General features: G+C 44.2%; 1 protein-coding gene across 8 annotated transcripts in view; it reads left to right on the top strand.

Moving 5' to 3' along the window:
• PAX5 (paired box 5) overlaps nt 1–22,837 on the top strand; it is a 203,867-nt gene that overhangs the window by 67,798 nt on the left and 113,232 nt on the right. For all 8 annotated transcript variants that reach the window (XM_019663248.1, XM_019663249.1, XM_019663255.1 and 5 more), the window contains exon 6: nt 1,793–1,968. In XM_019663248.1, coding sequence (XP_019518793.1) covers nt 1,793–1,968 — 176 coding nt within the window. The remainder of the gene's footprint in view (nt 1–1,792; nt 1,969–22,837) is intronic.

Here is a 22,837-nt window from a genome sequence, read left to right as displayed (position 1 = left end):
GTAAGAAGGGCACCTGTCAGTGAGAGATCTGATGCATGCTGGTTCCCCCTGCACTTCCCAGCGGCAGAGGCAGAGGCTGTGCCTCTGGGCCTGGGTTCCAGCAGTGTCTCTAGTCAGACCTGCATGAGCAATTTGGTCCTGGATGGCCCTGGGGAGTGATGGACCTTGAGGGCATTTCCTCACGGGAAACTTTTGCCCTCCTTGCTTTCTCTCATTTTGAATGTTTCAAGCCCAAGGCTCACAAAAGATATTTCATCCCATTTGCTTTTTTATTGATAATTCATAATATTTTCATTGACATGTAAACATCATCACCAGAGACTGTTACAGTGTGAATAGCTAACAGTACAGAACACATAGAGAACTTAATCCCGTATTTTCTTGGTAATTTACATTTATGAATAGGCAATACATTTAAAGCTCTGCAACAAAACAAAACAAAACAAAACACAACAAGCATGCTATGAAAAGCCTCCCTTCCCTTCGCTTCTGCCCACTTAGTTCCTAGTCCCTGAATGGGTAACCACTCTAAATGTTTCTCATGTTTCCTTCCAGAGTTCCTTTGGAGATCTATATACAGAGAGGGTGCTAAAAAATGTATACATGTTTTAAGAAAGGAAAAAACTGCATTAAAATTGTAATACTCAAAATATACTAACAACAAAAGATGAATACAAGTCATGTTATACATTTTTTTGGCAACCCTGGTATGCATTTATATAAATTTTTATATAATATGCATTTTAATATGTATATGCATTATATGTAATGTATGTGTATATATTAGTATATATTATATAATTATAATCACAATATATCATATTAATATATAACATGTATATTAGATATAAAGTTTTATACAGAATGCATATAAAGCCCTTTCTTCATGTTTACTCAAAAGGTTGTAATTATACATGCTGTGCTGTACTGTGTTTATTCATTTTTCATATAACAATGTATCTTGAAGATCTTTCCATATCAATCGACAGAAGGCGTCCACTTTCCACTTCACAGTCATACAGTATTCCACGGTGTAGGCATACCGTGACTTATTTAACCAGCCCCTACAACATAAACTCTTGGGTGGCTTCCAGTCTTTTGCTGCCAGAACTTATACATATACACTTCCCATATGTGTAAGTCTAGCTGTAAAATAAATTCCCAGAGGTGCAATTGCTCTATCAAAGGGAATGTGCATTTGTGACCTTGATAGACTTTGTCAAATCGTCTATCCTGGGTGTGTGACCAGTAGGCTATTGCCAGAATGGTATGAGAGTACCTGTGTCCCTACAGCCTTCCTAACGTGTTTTATTGGCTGGTCACATGATGTGGTGGCAAATGTCCTGAGTAAGGGCATCAACTCTGGGATGAAACTGTACCTCTAAGGGATCGACAGTACAAGAGAGGCTGCTGTTTAAGCCTCTGTGTCAACCTGAGCTCCAGACCTCACGCAAATCACTTAATATCTTTAGACTTCAATTTTTTCATTTGCAAAATGGGAACATAATATCATCTTCATTGGGGTCATTGTGAGCATTAGACGAGACGATACATATAAAAATGGCTCCGCACAGTGCCTGACCCGTGGCTCTGGAGATTGGTCTGCACTAACCAGCAGGGCGTCTTTGGCCGGGACCCCCTTGTCTGAGCCCCTGCCTGTTTCCTGTCTTGTCAGGGAGGAAGCTGGCCTCATGGGTCTCTCAGGCCCTCTTCCCAGCCTCATGTCTGACATGTCTTTCTTCAGCAACCTGTGGAAGTCGCACTCATCCTTCCTCTCTCATGCTCATCAAAGGTATTCAGGAGTCTCCAGTGCCGAACGGTCACTCGCTGCCAGGCAGAGATTTCCTCCGGAAGCAGATGCGGGGAGACCTGTTCACGCAGCAGCAGCTGGAGGTGCTGGACCGTGTGTTTGAGAGGCAGCACTATTCGGACATCTTTACCACAACGGAGCCCATCAAGCCTGAGCAGGTATGCCCCACCACTCACTGCCTGCCACACCTGCCACTCAAACACAGGCCTGGGTCACCCTCTGGAACGCGGCTGGCGGGGTGTGGGGGAGAGCACCAGGCTCTACTCTACAGAGGCAGGTTTCTCTCTGTTCTCAGCCAAACTTGGCCGATCGCAGCATCCCATGAGATCAGGAGGACATGTTTGGGACTCTGGAGACTTCTCGCCCTGGTGCCTGTGTCTCCCTGGCTGGCCAGTGGGTGCGTGACTTGTCTGGCTGCTCTGCCATTGCTGCTGAATGGCGGCCTTTCCCAGGGGTTTTTGTACAGGGGGGTGTAATGATCTTTTGGGCCACTTGAGGTGGTCTTGGGTCATTATCCTGTCAGTCAGAGTGAAGGTGGAAATATGTAAGTACCCTATGGCCATAAGCCATGTTACGATGTTACTGGTGTGTACCCCACTGTCATCCCTCTCGTCAGGTCACTCTGTCATGCTTTTAGAGCCTGGAAATGAAGAAGTGTTGAACTGGACAAATGCCCAGCTGGGTTATTTGCAAGAGAGGGAAGGAAGCAGGAGGATGACTCCCTGCTGAGCAGCCCCCATGCTTTGCTCTCGGTGGAGAAGCAATCACCCACTGTGTGTGGCCATAGGGATGGGATGAGAAAGGCTCTGCCCAGTGCGAGGCTCTCAGGGCCTGGAAAAGGTCCACATTCCATTCAGGAGGTTAGTTCCTGATGCCCAGTCTGTGCCAGGCCCTGGGCTGGTTTCCTCTCCAGCACGAGTGGCTCAGACATGATTTTTGCCTGCTGAGCACTCCTATCTGGTGGGCGAGTCAGAGAGACCCATGAGAATGACTTGCTTAGCACCTTGCTAGCTGGCACTGGTGGTGAGGACTGGCCTCGCTGAGCTGCTCCTATGAGCTAACAGCTAATTAGATGATAGTTCTGAAGTTTTCCCAAAGAGCCATTCAGAACCATGCAGGCTGTGCACAAGCTCCGGTGGAGAGGAGAGGTGCCAGAGGGGACCTGAGGTGGTGAGGAGTGAACAATGCCTCGGGGCCAACATCGTAACAATAGTCTGGCTATCTCTCAGCATTCCCTGTGGGCTCTCACAGACCACCTACCTACTTTGTTTTCAGATGGGGAAACCAAGGCCCAGAGAGGCAAAGAGACTTGCCTAAGGCCATGCACCTAGGGATTTGTTACATATTCACTTATCAAATGTTAATGGGTGTCTACTGTGCAAGACACAGAACTAGGTACGAGGGGTACATTAGTGAACAAGACAGGCTTGGACCTGCCCTCAGGGAGCCTACAGATGTGTGGAAGAATCACAGTAAATAAGAATAGCCCAAAGGGTTGTGGATGACAGATGTTCTAGGTGCAGAGGATGGGATGTCTGAGGTTCTCCAAAAGCATAAAGCAGAGATTGAGCCGACTTGAAGGGGAAATGCATTTATGCTGAGCCCCGAATTGTTGGGCTGAATCAGGAGAAGGGACATGGGAATGGGAGAGTGTGCATGGCAGAGGGAAGAACAAGTGCAAAGGCCCTGAGGTAGCATGGCAGGAGTGAAGAACAGAAAGAGAGCCAGTGGCTGGGCTTCAGAGATTGGGCTGCCGGGAGGGGTGAGAGGTGATGTTGGGGAGATGGGCCTGGTCATTTAGGCTGTGGTCAGGATTTTGGTCTTTCTCCTACAAGTTGAGTGAAGTCTTCTCTGAGAATGATGTAGTCATATAGGCTGGACAGAGCTGATCCAGCACACTCTAGACCCTGGGCTTTAGGAAGAAGAGTCCGATTCTGTCACAAACATCCTCTCCCACTGCTCACAGCTCTTCTGAGAGATGGCTAAAGCCACATTTCATCTGACACAGGAGGCGAAAGAAAAGCGACTCAATCAGCAAAACTTCCTTGGATGAGGCTTACCTTTTCCTCTAGAATCTGTGAAAACATTTATCTTCTAACTACTGACAAGATCACATAATTTTAGCACTAACAGGGACTCTAGAGGCAAACTTTCAATCCCCGTTCCTTTTTAAGAGGCCCAGAGATGCGACAGGGTTTGTGTGAGGTTACCCAGCAAGTGAGTTGTGAGTTGTGAGGGCTCAGGCACGAAGCCTCCAGCATTTCTACTAAGCCCTTATTTACTTAGTGCAGACATTCAGTATCAGTGATTGTGTTTCCCCCTGTTTCATATGATCCTCATGGAAACTCAGAATCTGAGTTATAGTTCGTTTAGCTTGGAATGCCCAGAAAGATTGGGCAGAGACCACAGGGCTTCATAATTGGGAGGAGTCTGTTCATGTATCCATTCACTCACTTGCTCAGACACTCATATGCTCATTTATCCAACATATTTCTTGCATGCTATCTGTGAGCCTGGCACTGTGCCAGGCACCCAGGCAAGGAGGAATGAATCGGGCATCAGCTCTGCCCACAGTCTCACAAAGGCGGTATGATGTGGATTCAGACTCTGTAAGGCAAGGGAGGAGGTCCTGTGGGACCTGATAAATGGAGACATTGCCTCAGCCAGGAGCATCGGGGGCATGTTATGGAGGGGCAATGTTGGGGAACAGGTCGATAGGCCTACATAGAGATGGGGCCTGACAGGAAGGAGACCTGAATTGCAAACTCGGTGCGGGCTCCTCTTCTAGCAATCTCGCTGTGCGGTGTCCTTTAGAATGACGCGGACACGGCTGTGGGCCTGTGACTGTGTGGGCTGAGGCGGGGCCTGTAGGCGAGCCTTGTGGTGGGATAATGACTGACTCAGTGCTTTCTGGTTAATCTGCTTCACCTCCTCGTAATGCGCCGTAATGAGGAGCGATGGAAGGTGAGGCCTCGGGGCTGCTGGGTACACACACAGGCACTGGACTATGAATGACGTACCCTCGCTCCTGATTCCCAATCACTGTAGACAAATGACGGTCCGAGCAAGGGGCTGTAGGCTGGGAAGGCAGGTGCATCAAGGGTACAGGTTCCTTGAGTCCCCTCATGCTCACTTTCACCTTGCCTTGTGAGCCCCAGAGCAGCATGGCGGTGGGACCAGGAAGGGGGCCCAGAGCTCTGGCTGCTGAGGCTGGCCTCTCTTTCATTGTGAGCAGGTCTGTGACTGCAAGGGCTAGTGGCCTACGTGGGGGCCTTGCTGTCAGTTTTATTGAGCAGCCTGGAGGGGAAGAAAGGGCATTTGCTGGCCTTGGAGTTGGGAGAGTTTGACTTCAGCCCTGGCTCTGCCTTGTTGGGCAAATCGCTTTTTCTTTAGAACTCAGTTTCCATATCTGCGGCAGTAGTAATTGTGATTTTGATAACAACATCAATAACAACAGTGATTGTCCTCACCTATGCGTGATACTGGACAGTTTTCAAAGACCTTTCATATCCATTCTCTCATTGGACTCTCAATATAAATGCTTGCTAAGCAGGCTGGGCAAGATTTGTGAGCCCCATTTTACAGATTGGAGCATTTTTTCCCCAGACTGTTGACCCCATTTTCAGGCCCAGGGGGCTTCTGGGACTTGTCGAGGCCACAGAGCTAGAATTTGACCTCAGGATCTTCAGTCTTCATCTTGTGCAAGATGGTTCCATGGGCCTCCATGTCCCCGAATGATTCTAGGAGCCAGTTTTCTGACTGGCTGGTTTTCAGAACTGGTCTTTTGCAGCCAAAGTCTGTCTGTCAGTTCAGAACCCCCAGAGACTTAGGTACCATAGGCTTGGGTGGTCAAATCCTCCTAAATCACCCACCCAGCTGCCCACGGAAGAACATTCCTCTTCAGGGCCAGCCTGGGGTCCTGCCAGTCACTGCCATGAGCTCACCCTCACCTTGCTGCTTTTCCTGCCAAGATCTGCCCTGGGTGGATGGGTCCAGGCTTCTGGCTTTTACAGGGAAACTTAGTAAACCCTTGGCCCTGGGTGGAAGGGGTTAATATATACACACTCCTGGGACAATGAAACACTTCCTTTCAACATGGCTATCAAAAAAGCAATTCTGGTTTCCCTACGTGTGGAATGAGTAAAAATCACCTTGGAGAAGAAGAGAGGAAAAAAAAAAAGAAACAACTGCTGGTGGCATGTGTGTGCGCGTGCGTGTTTCAAACAGCGGAATCTGTTTCAGTAAAACTCGAGTTGACACTGTCGTCGGCACTGTGCTGCTGGCGGGAGCTGGTCCCTCCTCCAGCCTCCGTAGGAAGGCCACCGCCACCGCCACCGGAGCACAGCCTGCCGTATTTACTCTCGGCAGACTATTAACCAACACCAGGCTATTAATCTGGCTTTTGAGCCTTCACTAAAGCCCATAAAAGCTCACAGTTGTCAAATGGAGTTCATTTTAATTTCCTTTCAATCACAGTAAATTATTCAGGTGATAAATCAGCTGGAGCAGCCTCCTGGCTGTAATAGAAACCCTAATTCCTGGCTAATTATCCAGCCCATTGCTGCCAACAGATCAATACGGGTGCAAAATGGAACGGGCCCAGGGCCCTCCCTCCCATCGGACCAAAGACAGAAAGACAGCTGGGGAAGAGGGACATTTGCTGACCTCCCGGGAAGTTCAAAGGTCACGGGGTTAAATCAGGAGAAGGCCTGTCCCTTGTCTAACAGAGAAAGCCACCAGAAATACCTCCTACTCTCGTACACTGCTTTGCCCTCTGAACGGTGGCATCCCTTCAGGCTGGTAGGCCTGGGGCCGAGCACTGCCTACTCCTGTGGGTGTCCTACTCCTGGGAAGGGGCTGGTTTGTGTTTCTGAGCATGACTGAGCTTGGCTTGGTCACCAGGGATGGCCTTGAACACCTACCTAGATCAGGAAAAGGGCTAGGGACTATGGGGAGAAAGATGAGGTGCCAGACATGCTTTCTTTCTCCAGGGAGCACATGTTTCTCTGTAGTGGGTCTGTGCCCAACAGTAGAGGAGGGGGGTGAGAAGACAGTTGTTGTACAGGCTGAGAAAGGGGGAAGGCTTCCTAGAGGAGGTGTCATTAGTGCTGTGCCTGGGCTAAGGTATGAAGGAATGCAAGTATGGAAAGGAACTGCAAGCTGGTGTAGGTGGTTGAAACGCAGAGTGAGTGAAATGAGGTCAGCGATGTGGGGCTGGAGAAGCAGGAGGGGACCTAAATTCCAGAGGGCTGGAATGTGGAGGTGAGGAGATTTGGCCTTGCTTTCGAGGCATGTGCCCCAAAGAGCCTGTGTCCTGAGTCTGTGTCCTGGATTATTCCGCTCACCTGGAATCAACCTTCACTGGGGTCTCCTGCCTCTTGCCCTACCCCTGCTGCTACTGTTGAATCTCTCTTCCTGAAGCCCACCCCCACATATGAGCCCCTCATAGCTTCCCACCACTCGAAACCCCAACCCTTCATCCCCATCATGACCCTTTACCACCACCGGCATGTCCCTCTGCCTGCCCATGAGATGCTCTGGATGGGCCTGACCCCCCGCTGCCCACATAGGCTGGGCTCCTCTGTCCAAGGGGGCCACGGATCATGGGCTGATATGTGCATGCATGTGCATATGTGTGTGTGTGTGCATTTGCATGAGTGGGGGAACACCAGGGATGGCTCTGAGCAGGCAGGCTGGCGGGTACTGCAGTTATTATTACCTTTCTAATGTTGTTCTCACTCTAAGCTCCTGCTCATGGTTTCCCTGCATGGAACATTCTTTCAGTCTCTTTCTAAATCTACCCTGTCCAGGCCCAACAGGAGTCCTGCCTGCCCTGGAGTTCTTCACTGACTCACATCAACTTGCACCGACTTGTCTCTTGTCTGAGCTCATAAATGCATCAGGTTCTAATCATTACTGTAGTAATTGTTGTAGTGACTGTATTCATTGCTTCCCATGTGCCTGGCTGTGTTCTGAGGAGTACCCATCTTGCTCCTTCTTGCTTCTCATCAGAGCAAGGAGAAGCCTCTGCAAGATTTTAAACCACGGACTATCAGGATCCAATCCAATACAAATTGGAAGATTATTTATTTAGGCTGCTTTCAGGAGCGTTAGAGCGTTGGGAGACTATTGCCAAGGTGCAATATCCTCTGGATGCATGGTACATGGTACATCTCCATGTACCCCTGGAGATGGTTGTCTGCCCTGTTTGGGGCTGGACATCTCTCCAGTCTGTGGCACTGACCAGGAATTGTGGCCCCATGATGCATTGCTTCTCTCCTCCCCCCTCCTCTCCTCTACTTCCTCCCACTTACTCCCAGCACCACCCCCGATCTCTCTAGCCAGGCTGCCAAGGTTTACTAGAGTTGAGCTCCGATTTGATTCTGAGCTTCCCGATGGTCAAAGCAAAAATGGGAAACAGTCAGTTGTGTGCTTCTTGTTGTCCACCAGGGGAAATAGGCCGGTTCCCCAAAGGAAGCCATGTTTTTTCTGACAGAGTGGAAAGGAAACTGTCACATGGGCTTCCAGTGAGGGACCCTGTGGACGCAGTAGGTACAGTCCTCAACATACCCACAGAGGTGCTGTAGCAGGTTTTACAGGGCTCTGTCTATTGGGTGAATGTAATGACCATATGCTAAATGGTGCATTTCTTTAGAGGCAGTCCTGCAAGAATGCAGACTTTCTAATAGCCCAACTTAAGCTTTAAAAAGTCCCAGACACTCTGGGGTAGTCATTCTTAGATTTTTCAATGTGATGCTCCAGGAACGTGTGCAGTATACTATCTAGGGGCTTTGTCACCTCCTGCCACCCAAGGGTACCCCTGGGAAAATGCCCCCCTCCCCCACTGTTGGAGAAGGTTCAAGCTATAGGAATGTACCTCTCATCAACTTAACTTCATCATTTCAACTCTTGATGAGAAAGAGAATTTAGTGGGTTGCATTTGACTTTTCTGATGAGGGCTTGGTGTGCAGGAACTTGGGGGTGATTGAAGGAAGAAAGAATCATATGTTTTAGAGATTAAAGAAGCAGATGGCTCATCCACCCAGTTGCAGGTGGAGAAGGTGGAACCAAGAGAAGGCACGGCTGGGCCTTCTCGTGGGAAGTAGGCCTGGTCTGACCTAGTTGCTATCTGGAAGCCTGACATACCAGAGGAAGACTTCTTAGCCCAAGTGATGCTGCTCAATGGTGAGCTTGACTCAGTGAATACCCTGGGCCCTGACCAGTCAGATGACTGACTCTTCCCATGGAAGGAGCTACAAGAGGGAGGTAGTAGCAAGGAGAGAGAAGGGCAGGAGTTGTTTTCCCAGTTCTCCCCAGCATGAGGAGAAGGGGTAGGAACCCCTTCCTGAACTGAGATGCTTATGCAAGATTTAACTTGGATGTCCTCTTGCCTTTGGAATGAGATAATGACAAGGATTATGCTGGAATTCTTGCTCCCTAGATCTCCAGAAGTACTGGGTGCCTCCAGACCAGCCATATTCTCCCTTATCCTTCTACTGTCATCATCACAAAGTGACCCAAGGGTGAAAATTACATGGACTCTGTAGGGCCTCAGCCTTCTGCACTCGTTCTGCCTTATGTGGAGCCTTATTTGGGGATGCGCATTTCTTCCTTAAGAACTTTTAAAATATTTTCTAAACAGCTGAGTATTCTGAGTGTTTTTGTTTTCCTGTGAACCAAGCAGAAGGGTATCTACCCAAGAAAAATCACTGTGCCGGATTTGCAAGACTGGGGAATATTTGAGGGAACACCGGGCAAATTGCCATAGTGTAAAGGCATGGGACAAACCCCTGGGCTTTTGTGATGGCACTTGGATAGTCATTTTTCCCTGGGTCATGGTTTCTGCATTTGGGGTGGGGGATTAGACTGGGCCATCCTTGAGATCCATGCTAGCTCTAACATTCTATGAGAGATAAAACAAATTGGAAATCCATCTGTTATTTTTATTTTGACTTGTTTACAGTTTTTCCTCCTGTCTGTTCCATTCTTTTGGATGACAGGCAAATTCTGTGTATGTGGGATTTAAAGATTACAAGCGAATTGTCAAAGAGCTGCCTGTGCCTTGCTGGGGTGTTCTTTCATTCATTTATTCATTCATTCATCCAAGAAATTTTTACAGATATGCCATGTCCGTGACATTGACCACCTGTGCTGTGCAATGTGGCATAAAGTAACAGTGATAGATACAGCCAAACATACTGTGAAATTTGACTTTTGGGTAGAGATATTTCCCCCTAAACAAGGTTAACCAATATTTGCAATAAAAAAAGGCAAAAATTACAAAAGAACAGGTAATTCCAGTACTACAGCTTGTTTGTTTTGAGAGTGCACTGGAAGTTTGGCTTAAGGATTTTGGCTATACACAAAGTTCTTTTAAAAACCTGAAACCTTTATTATTTTGTAAATTACAAAAAAAAAAGGACATAGATTTCTGGTTTTGATAACAAGATATGAGCTATTGCAGACTCTCCTCCCATCCCAAACAATAGAAATACTGGATCAAATGTAACAATTATATATGTATATAATATGGTTGTCAGAAAAGTCATGATGTATTTTTTCTATGTTTTTCATTGCAAAAATGCATCATAACTTTTCTGATAACCATATATGTGTGTGTGTGTGTGTGTGTGTGTGTATATATATATATATATATATATATATATATATATATATATATATGGTTGTCAGAAAAAAAAATACACACACACACACACATATGGTTTAAATAAAGAGAGGGAAATCCTCAGGAGCTGGAAATTAAGAAGAATCTCCGAGCTAGAAATTTAAGTGTCTGAGTTGTTGTCCCAATGGCCCAGGGTACTGTTCCTGGATACAGTTCCTAGTAAACGGGTTCTGGGTTTTGATGCTGGTACTGAGGCAGAAGATATAGCCTTAGACTTATGTGATATGTGAGTTGGAACTGCAACTTCTGCAAAAAACTTGAAACCTGGAAGGACTAAACTTTCCATGAAATGAGTGCTAGACTCACCTATAGACTGAGAGAAGCAGCAAGGAAACTTGGTTTTGCATGGGACTCAGGGTGGAACAGTGGTCCCCCATGGAAAGTTGAAATCTCAAGCCTGTGCCGTATATAGATGTGGTATTTCACTTTATATTATTCATAAAAAACCCAAGAAGAGAAATTAATATAAATACTGGGCTCATATTAGGGAAATTGTTGAGATGCCAGCAGAAGCACATGAACAGCTTTCATCTGGATTCTTCCACAATCCAGGATGTACAACATGCCTATAGATGAAATGATAACTCCCGAAGGCGAGCTCACAATTAAAAAATTGCAAACCACACAAGGAAATGAGGGCAAGTCAGGAGACATAGCCAGGAAAATTAGTACTCCAAGAACCTAAAATAACAGACGATCTGAAAGAGACTATCAAATGACTAAAGAGATGAAAAAAGGACTAGAAACTTTATAAAAGAATAAAATGTCATGAAAAAAGAATAATCGGATTAGGAAGAAAACCCAATAAATTTTCTAGAAATAAAAGTTTAGTCATCAAAATTAAAGATTCAATTGATTTGTAAGACACAGCTGAGTAGAAAATTAGTGATTTGAGAGACAGAGCTGAAGAAATTGCCAGGAATGCAACACAGCAATCTAGAGCTGGGAAATATGAAAGAGAGGGTAAGGACTACAACAAAAATTTCATGACAAGTTCCAACATACATCTAATAGTTGCCCTGGAAAAATAAATAGAAAAAATAGAGGTGAAGTAATATTCGAAGAAATAATGGCTAAGGAATTTGTAGAACACAACTGTTGTAAGACATGTATCATTGCACTGAACAAGCATACTAAATGCTAAACAAGTTAAATACAAATAAATGCATGTCTAGGCAAAACTGTAGTGAAATTGAACATGAGAGACAAAGAGGAAATTATAAAAGCAACCAGAGAGCGAGTATAACTTTTAGATTGACAGGAAGGACACTTTTCAAAGCATCCACAGAAGTCAGAAGACAATAGAAAATATCAAATGTTGAGAGATAACAATTAACTTATACTCAGGTAAATTATCATTTAATAGTGAAGGCAAATAAAGATATTTTCAGATAAAGACAGAGATTTTAGCACTCACAGACTCTTGCTAACCTGCTAAAAAATGTGCTATTGTACTACTCCAGTAAGAAGTATATGAGAAACTTCCAGTTTCAGCTCTGACATATAAAGAGCTTGAAAGTTGTTGCTCCCATATTTAAAACAGAAAATAAAGTTGAGCAAACTGAAAATCAACAACTTTTCTTGACCAATCAGGGAAATGAGGCTGCAGGATAAACAGCTACTGCAAAATCTGGAGAGATAGGAGAATACAGAGAGTTATAACTGAGATCTGTCACAATAACATAAAACCTCATACTAAAGGCCTATTTACCTTAGTTCCTATTACCTAATACATCATGTCCAGCTTTCAACAAAAAGTTAGGCAAGGAAAACACAGTCTGAAGAGACAAAGTAAGCATCAGAACCAGACTCAGATGTGACATGTATTTTAGAATTATTAGATCGGAAATTTAAAATAACTATGATTTATATGTTAAGAGTTCTAATGGAAAAAGTACAGATACGTAATGTCAGCAAAGAGATAGAAACTCTAAGAAAGAATCAAAAGGAAATGCTAGAAATAAAAAACACATTAATAGAAATAAAGAATGCCTTTGATGGTTTAATCAGTGGAATGGACATAGCCAAGTAAAGAATCAGTGGGCTTGAAGGTATGTCAGTAGAAACTTCCCAAACTAAAATGCAAAGAGAAAAAAGAATGAAAAAACAAAACCAAAAACCACTATAACAGAATATTCATGAATTATGGGATAATATTGAAAGGAGTGACATATGCATAATTGGAATACTAGAAGAAACGAGAATGAAGAAAAATATTTGAGGTAGCTGAGAACTTTTCAAAATTAGTAACAGATACCAAACCACAAATGCAGGAAACTTAGAAAATATCACAGATGCAGGAACTCAGAGAATATCAAGAATTTTTTATATCTACACCTATGTATATTGTATTCAAACAGCAGAAAACCAAGGACAGAGAAAATCTTTAAAAAAGATGGAAGGGAACAAAACCACTTTACTTGCAGAAGAACAAGAATAAGAATTACAGGGGATTTTATGTCAGAAACCATGCAAACAAGGAGAGAATAAAGTGAAATACTTAAAAGTATTGGACGAAAACCCCCCACCAACCTAGACTTCTATATCTTGGGAAATTATCCTCCAAAAGTAAAGGAGAAATAAAGACCCTCTTAGTCAAACAAAAATGGAGTGAATTCCTGACCAGTAGTCTTGCAAGAAATGTTAAAAAAAATAAAGTTCTTTAGAGAGAGGGAAGATAATATAGGTCAGAGACTCAGGTCTACAAAAAGAAAGGAGGGGAGTCAGAGAAGGAATAAATGAAGGTAAAATAAATTCTTTGATTTTTCTTATTCTTGATTGATCCAAAAGGTAACTGCAAGTTTAAAGTAATAATGGTAACAATGTATGGAGTGATTATAACAGATGGATCAATGAAATGAGTGACAGCAGTGTTGCAAGGGGCAGGAAGGGGAAGGGGGAATTGGGAATACTCTGTTAGAAGGTACCTATACTACAATTGAAGAGGTATAGTGTTATTCGAAAATGAACTTAGATTAGTTATAAATGTATATTGAAAACTCTAGGGCAACCACTATAACTTTTTTTTTTACTTAAATATTTTAATTGTGGTAAAAAACACATAATGTAAAAAGTACACTATTAACCATATTTAAGTGCATAGTTCAGTAGTGCTAAGTAGATAGAATGGAATCATACGACATATTTATTTAAACCCAGAGAAGGAAGAAAAAGGGAGGGGAAAAAAGAAATAGAGAACTAGTTCAGCGAATTGAAACCAGTTACAAACATAATAGATATGAATCCAGCTATACCAATAATTGCTTTAGATGTGAATGGTATAAGTATACTCATTAAAAGACAAAGATTGTCATAGAGTATTAAAAAAACACACACATAAGACCCAACTATATGTTGCCTACAAGAAGGATATGAAATACAGAAAAAAGGAATGGGATTTAAGAAGTTATGATAACAAATACATTGATTAAACAAAGGATAATCTAAATAACTATTGACTGTAAAAATAATGACTAGTTTTGGTGGTTTAAAAACAAAGCAGAAAAAAAGACTAATATGCAAGATTAGGAGTGGGCTGATATGCGTTAAAAATTCTAAGATCCTTGTATTAGGAGGAGGATAGATATATTGATAAACTTTAGATTTGGTTATGTCAAGGATGCAGGTGAGCAAATTAAGGGGAATCATTAAAGGCATAGTAATGTCATATATAACTTCCAGACCAAAAGAGACAAAAAGGGCCATACAGAATACTCAGAGAATCCAATAGAAGACGGGAAGAAAATGCACGGTAAATTTAAAATACAAAATTAGATGGTAGGTGGTAGAAATAAATGAAAATATTTGATTAGTTTCAATAGATATAAATAAATTAAATTTGCCACACAATACAGAAGATAACAAAAATAAACAAAACCCAGAAATATACTATTAATGGGAATTAACCTAAAACAAAATGGTACTGAAAGGTTGCAAGTAAGAAAATAGGAAAATATAGACCAGGCAAGTACTAACCAAATTAAAAGTGATAGAGTAATATCATTATCAGATGAAATAAACTTTAAGACCCCAAATATCCTCAAAGACAAAGAAGCACATTACTTAATGATAGCAAGAATAATGTGTGCACTTTAGCAGGAGTCTCAAAATATTTAAAGTAAAAATTGTCAATGAATAAATGAAAAAAAAATCCCATAGTATTTTTTGGAGACTTTAACATACCCCTCTTACTAGTGGATAGATCAAGGTGACAAAAAAATTGGCAAGGGCATTTGTAAGATTTGTACAACATAATTAACAAGCTTGATCAAATAGACATATGAAGGCCAACAACTGGAGAATATACGTGTTTTTCAAACACACATGGAAGGAACACTTACAAAGATCGACTATGTGCTACTTGTGAAAGCAAGTCTCAGCAATACCAAAATCCACATCACAGATCATGTTCTTCGACCGCAGTGCACTAAAATTAAAATTAAGCATGGTCTTCAGTTTTCTGTATGTTTGGAAGTTAAAAAACAAACTCAATCTTCTCAAAGAAATCCATGAGTCAAAAAAGAAATCCTAATGGAAATTACAAACTATTAGAACTGAACAACCGAAGCACCCAAAAGACCACCACCACCACTCCGTAACAAATCTTGTGCAGCTAAGCTAAAGTGGTGCTTAGAGGGAAACACATAGCTTTAAATGCATGTATTTTTTAAAGAAGATACAAGAGTAATAAGTTTAGCATGCAACTCAAGAAGTTAGAAGAGCAAGAGTACATTCCATTAAGGCAAAGCAAAAGTAAGGCATATGTGTTGCAAAAAATTCAAACAATACAGAATCATACTAAACAAAAATGAAAGACCCTACTCTTGGCCTAATCTGTGTCTCTTTGGAGAGCTGGTGTTAACTAATGAAAGCAGAAGTTTCTAGACTTGTATGTTCTAAAAATAGCAGTGGGTGGATAGTTATAGCTATAGCAGTGAGTAGATAGGCCTCAGTATAGGGACGGAGCAGTGGTTTCATAAATAACAATAAATTCATAGTGATAAAAATAACCTTTCAGAAAACTGAGCCAAGGGGACATGAAGATTAACAGGAGCACTGGTGAGAAAGATCTAGGGGTGTGAGTTGTCCGTGAACTCAGTCATGTGGCTGCCAGTGAAAGCAAACTCTGCACGGCTCCCTTCTGTGATGGTCAGGCCACACCTGTGTGTGGGCGCCTCACCTTAAGAAGGATGTTAACTAATTGGAAGATGACCAAAGGAGGTGACCAGTTTTGAGACCAGACCTAAGAGCTCATATTTACTAAGCACTTGGTCTGTGCCAGGTACTGTGCTGAACAACTCTTCCGGTAGTGGCTTGCCTACCCGCTCCGTGCTCTATGAAGTAGGTGGCATAAAACAATGCCCACTTGACAGACGAGAAAACTGAGAAGAGACAGGATAGCAACATGTCCAAAGGCCCATAGGTAGAAACACTGGGAGCTCGATCTTGTAGCCAGGCAGTCAGAGTACACAGGACCTGAACCTTGAACCACCACTTATCCTGCCCCAACTTACACCACCCCGCTTTCCCACCCCCAAACCTGCCGCGAGAGGCTCTTATGGAGGAACTGGAATTGGCTGGCTTGGAGAAGAGAAAACTCAGTGGACACACAAGAATGTAATCGATCTCAGAGGGGCTCCTGTGGAGGACAAGCAGAGTTGTATGTGGCTCCAATGGGCAGAATCAGGACCTAGGTGGACATTAGAGAGAGGCAGCTTTCAGCTCAGTCAAGGAAACCTTCTAAACAGATTGAACTGCCCAAATGTGGGTTTCCTGTTACTACTGGGAGTGTCTGGCATGGGCAGTGTGGCCACTTCAGAAGAGGTCCAAGGAAAGCCTTTAAGCATCGGATGGGGGCTTGGGAGAGATGACCCTCAGGGTTCCTTCTAGCTCTGAGCTTTGGCATTCTGGGACAGATGAAGTCGCCTTTCTTCTCTTCTGTTTTAGAGAAAAGATGGATTTGTCCACCCTTTCTTGATGTCTTGGCTGTGAAACAAAACAGGATGAATTTATTGAAGACCATCACATAGTCCAGCTCAGTGTCAGTGCTTTTAAGAGCTTAAAGGCAATTCTAGGGTTGGGCTAAGGGAGTTGGTGATGTTATTATCGTTTCAGGCCACCAAGAGGGCAGATAACTTTATCTGTTGTAACTTATGGGGGTTCCTGGCAAGAGGAGGCTCATCAGGATGAGGGTGTGAATGGAAGATGATGAGAGGCTGTGCTCAGGAGCTTGGGGGTTTGAGGTCTTAGAAGTGGACTGGTTCTAAATAACAGGATAAAGTCCTACCTGTGGCCATCCATGGGGCTAGGGAATGATGATCAAGACCAATGGAGTCAAAGAGGTGTGCTCCTTGAAGTCGAGGGCAGGTGAAGATGATGGTGGGGGGTCCCCAGGAAAGGGGCATCTTTCAGGAGGGATTTAGGCAGCTCACCAACAGTATGGAGGGACTGGCTTGGGCAGACTCATGGCAGACTCCTCCGAGGAGGAGATGTTGTGGCAGGATGGTTATGGAGGGGTAGTGCCTGGAAGTGGTGCTGGGGAACAGAGAGTATGCAGATCCGTCTGCCTTTCCCAGAAAGTCACGGGGAGAAGAGGGAGGTGAGCTTTCAATTGGAGAGGATGTTAGGGACCAATGTCTGGTGGATTCCTAGAGGCAGTACAGTGTTGTGGTTAAGAGCACAGGCTTCCAAAGCAACGGCTTGTGACTTTGCAACCTGTTGTGTTTGGAGCTCCTTGGGAGATGATGATAATAAGCGATTGCGTCTGTGTGCTTCTTCCTTTATTCCAGGGTTTGAGCACGCCAGTCACCATCACTTACCAAACAAATGTTAGCTTTTCTTCCTTTGTGTGTAGTTATTATGTTAAACCTGCTTGGCTTTCCCACCGCTTTCACCTCAGTTTTCCCATATGTAAAATGGGATGACAGTTCTTGTGTCACTTTAGTTGTACAGATTAAATGAGGTGAACATAAAAAGGGCTTAGCCGAGGGTCCAGCCCATAACAGATACTCGAGAAGTGTTATGTCTATTATTACTGTTGTTATCATTATCATTATCATCAGGAGTATTTTGTCACAGCAGAGGTTCCACAGGGCAGAGAGACAGGGTCATGGCGGGAAAGGGGTCAGGGCTGGTTGGGCAGGACAGGAGTGAGAGAGGAGGCAGACAGACTGGAATTGTTGTGGGGGAGGGATGACAGATGGACCAGAGTCACTGTCTGACCTGCAGTGGTGGAACGTTTGAGCTGTGGAGTTGCTGGGAACTTGCTCCTCCCCAGGCGTTCTCTGTTTTTACTGTTTGCCTGGTTACAGATTACCCAGGCAGATGAGCTCAAGCTTGGAGGGGAAAATCCCATTAAAATAATCAAAGTAACAATTTGTACCACTTTAGAACTTCTGCCTGAGGAGCTAAGAAATCTTCGTAATAAATTATTAATTCTGAGTTGTATTGTAAGAATTTCTCCCTACAAACAAGCCAATTAATATTTCCCTTTGGGGCGACAGAGGACAGGAGCTCTCTGGTCTTCTAGATCTGTCTTGAAGTGAGAGGGGAGTATTTACACCCAGATTCCGATACTTCTGAGCGTGTGAATATCCCTTCTGGGAGGAAGGGCTGGGCCTGCCAGCACCTGTGACCGTGTTCCCAGGCATGTCCGCTATTCCCTCTCGTGCTCAGCCTGTCTGAGGTCTCAGGCAGCACTCTGTGGATCACTCACATTGGCCATATAGCAAGGCTGAATGCTGCCTGTTGGATGTGCGATCAGATCAAGTTGCCCAGCCTCCCTGAGCCTCAGTTTCCCCACCCACAAGAGGAAGATGGGGATGCTCGTGTGCCTCTCTCAGGGTTGGTGTGAAGGCAGAAGGGGAAGCTCATGTATGTAAGCTCTTGGCACATGGGAACACTCAGTAGACGTTAGTTATCATATTATTTACATCCTCAGAGAATGCCTGAATGATGCAGACCGGGCTCCTGTCCCCACAGAGCTTAGAGTCTGGAGGGCTGCACAGGACGTGGGTGGGGAGGGGGAGTAAGAAGGTGGTGCCAGGTGGCGAAGAGGAAGAACAAAAGCACAGAGACCTGTGCATGTATAATCTGGGGAAGGGGGAGTGGTTGCAGGTGGCCAGAGTATGAGGGGGTGGGTTGATGACTCTGGAAAGTCTGTTTAAAAATAACACTCACACACACACACACACACACACACTCACACACACACGATACAATATAATGAAATGTAATATAACATATACTGTAGTAATATAATATCTATGCAGTGCATACAGTAACATTTTTTATTTGTATTATTCATTAATCCTCATAACAGACTCTTCCAGGTTGGTGTTTATTTTCTTCATTTAAAAGATGAGGAAACTGAGAGGATGCTACTTGACACGCAACAAAAGTTTTTACATTACGTTAGCCTGGCAAGACACATGCGGTAGGTTTGGCTACACAGTATGATCTTTACTGTCTTTTAAACCTCAGTGCTCATCACTTTTTGTTGTTGGAGTGTGAGGACTGCGTCTGGCGCTGCTGGAAAGGGGATCGTTGATTCCCTATGGGACACTTTTAGGAACAGGTGTAGTAATTTATACAGATTGTTCGCAATAAATTCATTTATGAACAGAATCTGTGTGTCAAAGTATAGCATATGGAATAAATCTGGAGAAATCCTATGCTATCTGCGCCCTGGGGGCTGCACTATAGATTCTCTTGCTACTAACTTTTCTCTGGGCTTCTGAGCCTCTTTAGAATACATATTTGGGATCTGGAAAAAGTAACCATTTCCCTCCTGTGTGGCACTGGGCACTGGGGATTTTTCATTTATTCCTTGTGGTTTGGGAAGTTAGGAGCTAAGAAGCAGAAAGGCCATGGGGCTTTCAAATTCTGTTGGGGACCTGCCTATTGGTAAATAAGTTGCCTCAAGTGTCTCCTGGGAATACCTCATAGCTCACCAGTGAACCCTAACATCCTACAATGGACTTTAAGCACAAAGGGGCCCAGGATAGCCTGCGACCTATCACCAGCACCCAGTTTTATCTTCCATTACCCAGGAGTCAGAAACCCACATCTGTGCTGGAGGGTAAAACAATTCAGAAATGTTCACATATAGCTTTGAAAGCTGAACCCTCATTGCCTGGACAAGCTCAGCTACAGAACAATCTAATGGGAGGACCTGACATTGGCCATTAGATCCTATAATGTGGCAGATTTAGGGTCATAATCTCTAGATATTTCAACGTGGTGAGTGTGGGCCCAGGTTCTGGCTGGTTCTGGGGAAGTCAATATTCCCAGCTCCATGAACGAAGGTCAACTGCTTGGATTTCTTTAGATCTCAGACTGGTTCCTAGTAACTGCTACCTGATTTAAAAACTCAAACTGAGGGCCGGCTGAGTGGCTCAGTTGGTTAAGAGCTCGCTCAAGAGTTTGAGCTCTGAGCAACAGCGGTTCGAGTCCAGCCCGAGCTGAGCAGCCACTGAGCTGCCAACAGGTAGCAGGATGGCTCAGCTAAAAAACAAACAAACAAACAAAAAAACTCAAACTGACCCTCTGTGCATCGGGAGGCACATACAGGAATGCTCAGAGCGGCACTGCTCATTGTTGAGGAGTTCCCTAAGCCCAGGGGAGGCTGGGACGGGGCACCTTTGTGTGCCTCCTGATGGAGCAGCACAAGTTTCCTGCACACTTTTTTTTTAATTTGCTGCTTTTGGAGGATGATGTGTGTGTCACATCCTGGTGTAGAGAACTCGAAGTTGGATCCTCTCCAGTCCATGACCGTGATGTTATATGATAATAGAGTGTTTACATCGTGCCAAGCACTGGTCTGGGCACTCTGCATGTATTAACTTGTTTATCCCTTCAACAGTCCTGTGAGGTGGGGACTTTTATTATCTTGATTTTACAGATGAAGAAACCAAGGAACAAAATGGCTAAGTAACTTTCCCAAGGCCACACAGCCTTGGGATTTGAATGCCTTGGGTGGTGGTGGGATTTGAAGACGGGCTCCTCTATTTCATTCGAGGAGTGGCCTGAACAACTGGACCAGCTGATCCAATTTGCCAGAAAGAATGGCTGAGGGCCAAGTATTCTAAAATTAAACGTCCTATTTTTAGGACCTGTTTCCCATGTTTGAACAGATTTTCAAGTAGCAATTTTTTTTAACAAGTCATTTGATTTGGTTATCTCGACATAGATTTCATCTCAGAAGGTATTGGAAGTGGCACTGATCAGAGCTAGTTGTCCAAAGGGAATTTTATTTCCTTTGTTTTTTAACAACAGAGATGGGTGTGTGGCTACACCTGCCCCAGGTATCTTCTGGGACATACTGCATTTCCCCATGTATAAGACGCACCTGTTTTTGAAAAACTAGGGGTCTAAAAACTGGGTGCGTCTTATACAGTGGTTGTAGATTTCAAATGCCATAGATGGAACTGAGGACGAGGCAATATATGAAGACAGTAATTCGTCATCAGACACCGATGAGGACAAGCTAATGGTTAGGAGTTTTGACAGTGATGAGAAGTATGAATTTTATGATGAATAAAACTTGAGTTCAATAACTTTATGTAATACATTTTTTTTCAAATTTCAGGCCCCAAAATTAAGGTGCATCTTATACATGGGAGCGTCCTATACATGGGGAAATATGGTAACCCTTGTGACAGTGCTAAGTGGAGGAGAACTGTGGGTCTCCATCACCTAGAGATCTGTGTGTTGGTGTGAATCCAAATCAATTTTCTAAGGAGCTTCCTGTGCCTTCTGGTGGGTAGCTGCTCTGCTCACCTCTGTAAGGCTTCAGGTCTGGGTCCCTGTCAGGTCTTTCAGTGTTCACAGTGTCAGCACTGCTCCCAGCTGCTCCCAGCTGAGTCTGAATTTAACTGTGGGCACAGGGGTATTCTGCCACTTATTAGGAATAAAAGTGTTTCCCATTGTTATTCAATTGGTTCAGAGAAGCAATATTTAGGGAGGATTGCTTGGAAAACATATAATCTGTGAGCCTTCCATTTATTCTAAAATTATTCCCAGATCAAGTGATTTAATTGGGTGACTGAATTGCCCGTATAGTCCCCTTAGAGTTGTTTTTATTGAATTGTACTTCGGGGGTGATGCCTGAATCTGCATGAGGAACATCCTAAGGAACAACCTGTGGCAGCTATCCCTGAGTCTGGAGGGCAGTTATAATTTCTCAGCTTGCTCTTTAGGACCTGGGAGAACCCAGCCTGGCCTGAGAGTCAATAGAAGCTGTGAGTAAGGGACAGTCTGCATCTCGCAGACTCTTTGAAGTAATGTACCAAGTTTCTCTTCTCCAGCTGGCAGTGAGGAGGGCCTACTGTGGTTCCTCCTATAGCAAGTTCATAAGCCTCTAGCCTTGATCTTGGCCTTGAGGGTGTGGAGAGTGTGGTGTTCGAGAGTGTAGGCTCTGGAGCCAGACTGCCCGGGCTCAGTCCCAACTCCATTTGGGACTGAGCTGCGTGGTCTTGGGCAGGTTACTGGGCCTTGCTAAGCCTGTTTCTTCATCTACTAAATGGGGGTAATTAGCACTTGCCTTATGGAGCTGTGTGAAGTTTCTGTGAGGGTTTCTGTGCAGTGCAGAGCCATGAAGCAATTGAGAGCCAGATAAATGGAGCCTGTCCTCTTCCTCCTTCCAACTGCAAGTGTCACTTTTCCTGAGACCTAAGCTCTGACTTGGATCTATCTATTTTCCTGTGATACCCTTTTGAGCTAGTCTTTTCCCTTCACCAGGCCTCAAATCCCATTGGAAAAATTGTGAATGGGGATACCCTAAATCCTTCCCAGCTCAGACACAGCCTGCAGTTGTGGGTCTGACATAAGAGAGCCTCAGTCCTTCCCCTGAGCTGAGGAATGGCGCAGGGTCCTAGATAGGTGTGTACAAGAATTCATGCATCCAGCCTCCAACTGCTAAGCACACTGCGTGAGGGACTTGCGCCTGACATGTTGGGTGATGCAGACATACACAGGGAACACCTCAACCCAAACAGGGTCCTGAGGGGCCCATGGGCACAGCCATGGCCCTGGTCAGATCCAGGTAGCATGTGTCATTGCCACATACCTAAGCAACCCTCCATTTTTTTTATTCAGAATACTTTAACAGGTGTAGTACATCCAAATGGTAAAAATTTAGACAACGCCAAATACATACAGTGAAAAGTAAGTTTCCTCCTCACTTCTTTCTCCCTGACACCCATTTCCCCTCTTGGGGGGCAACCACCATTCCCAGTTTCTTCTGTTCTACTCCTACATAGTTATCTATTCTTTAGAGATTTATATACAGCACTTTGGTGAGGGTCAGGTGTGTGTGTGTGTGTGTGTGTGTGTGTGTGTGT

The sequence above is a fragment of the Hipposideros armiger genome, unplaced genomic scaffold, assembly GCF_001890085.2.
Source record: "Hipposideros armiger isolate ML-2016 unplaced genomic scaffold, ASM189008v1 scaffold_388, whole genome shotgun sequence".
In the NCBI taxonomy this organism is placed as follows: domain Eukaryota; kingdom Metazoa; phylum Chordata; class Mammalia; order Chiroptera; family Hipposideridae; genus Hipposideros; species Hipposideros armiger.
Note: the sequence above shows the minus strand (reverse complement) of the source record. Positions and strands in the feature narration are given on the sequence as shown.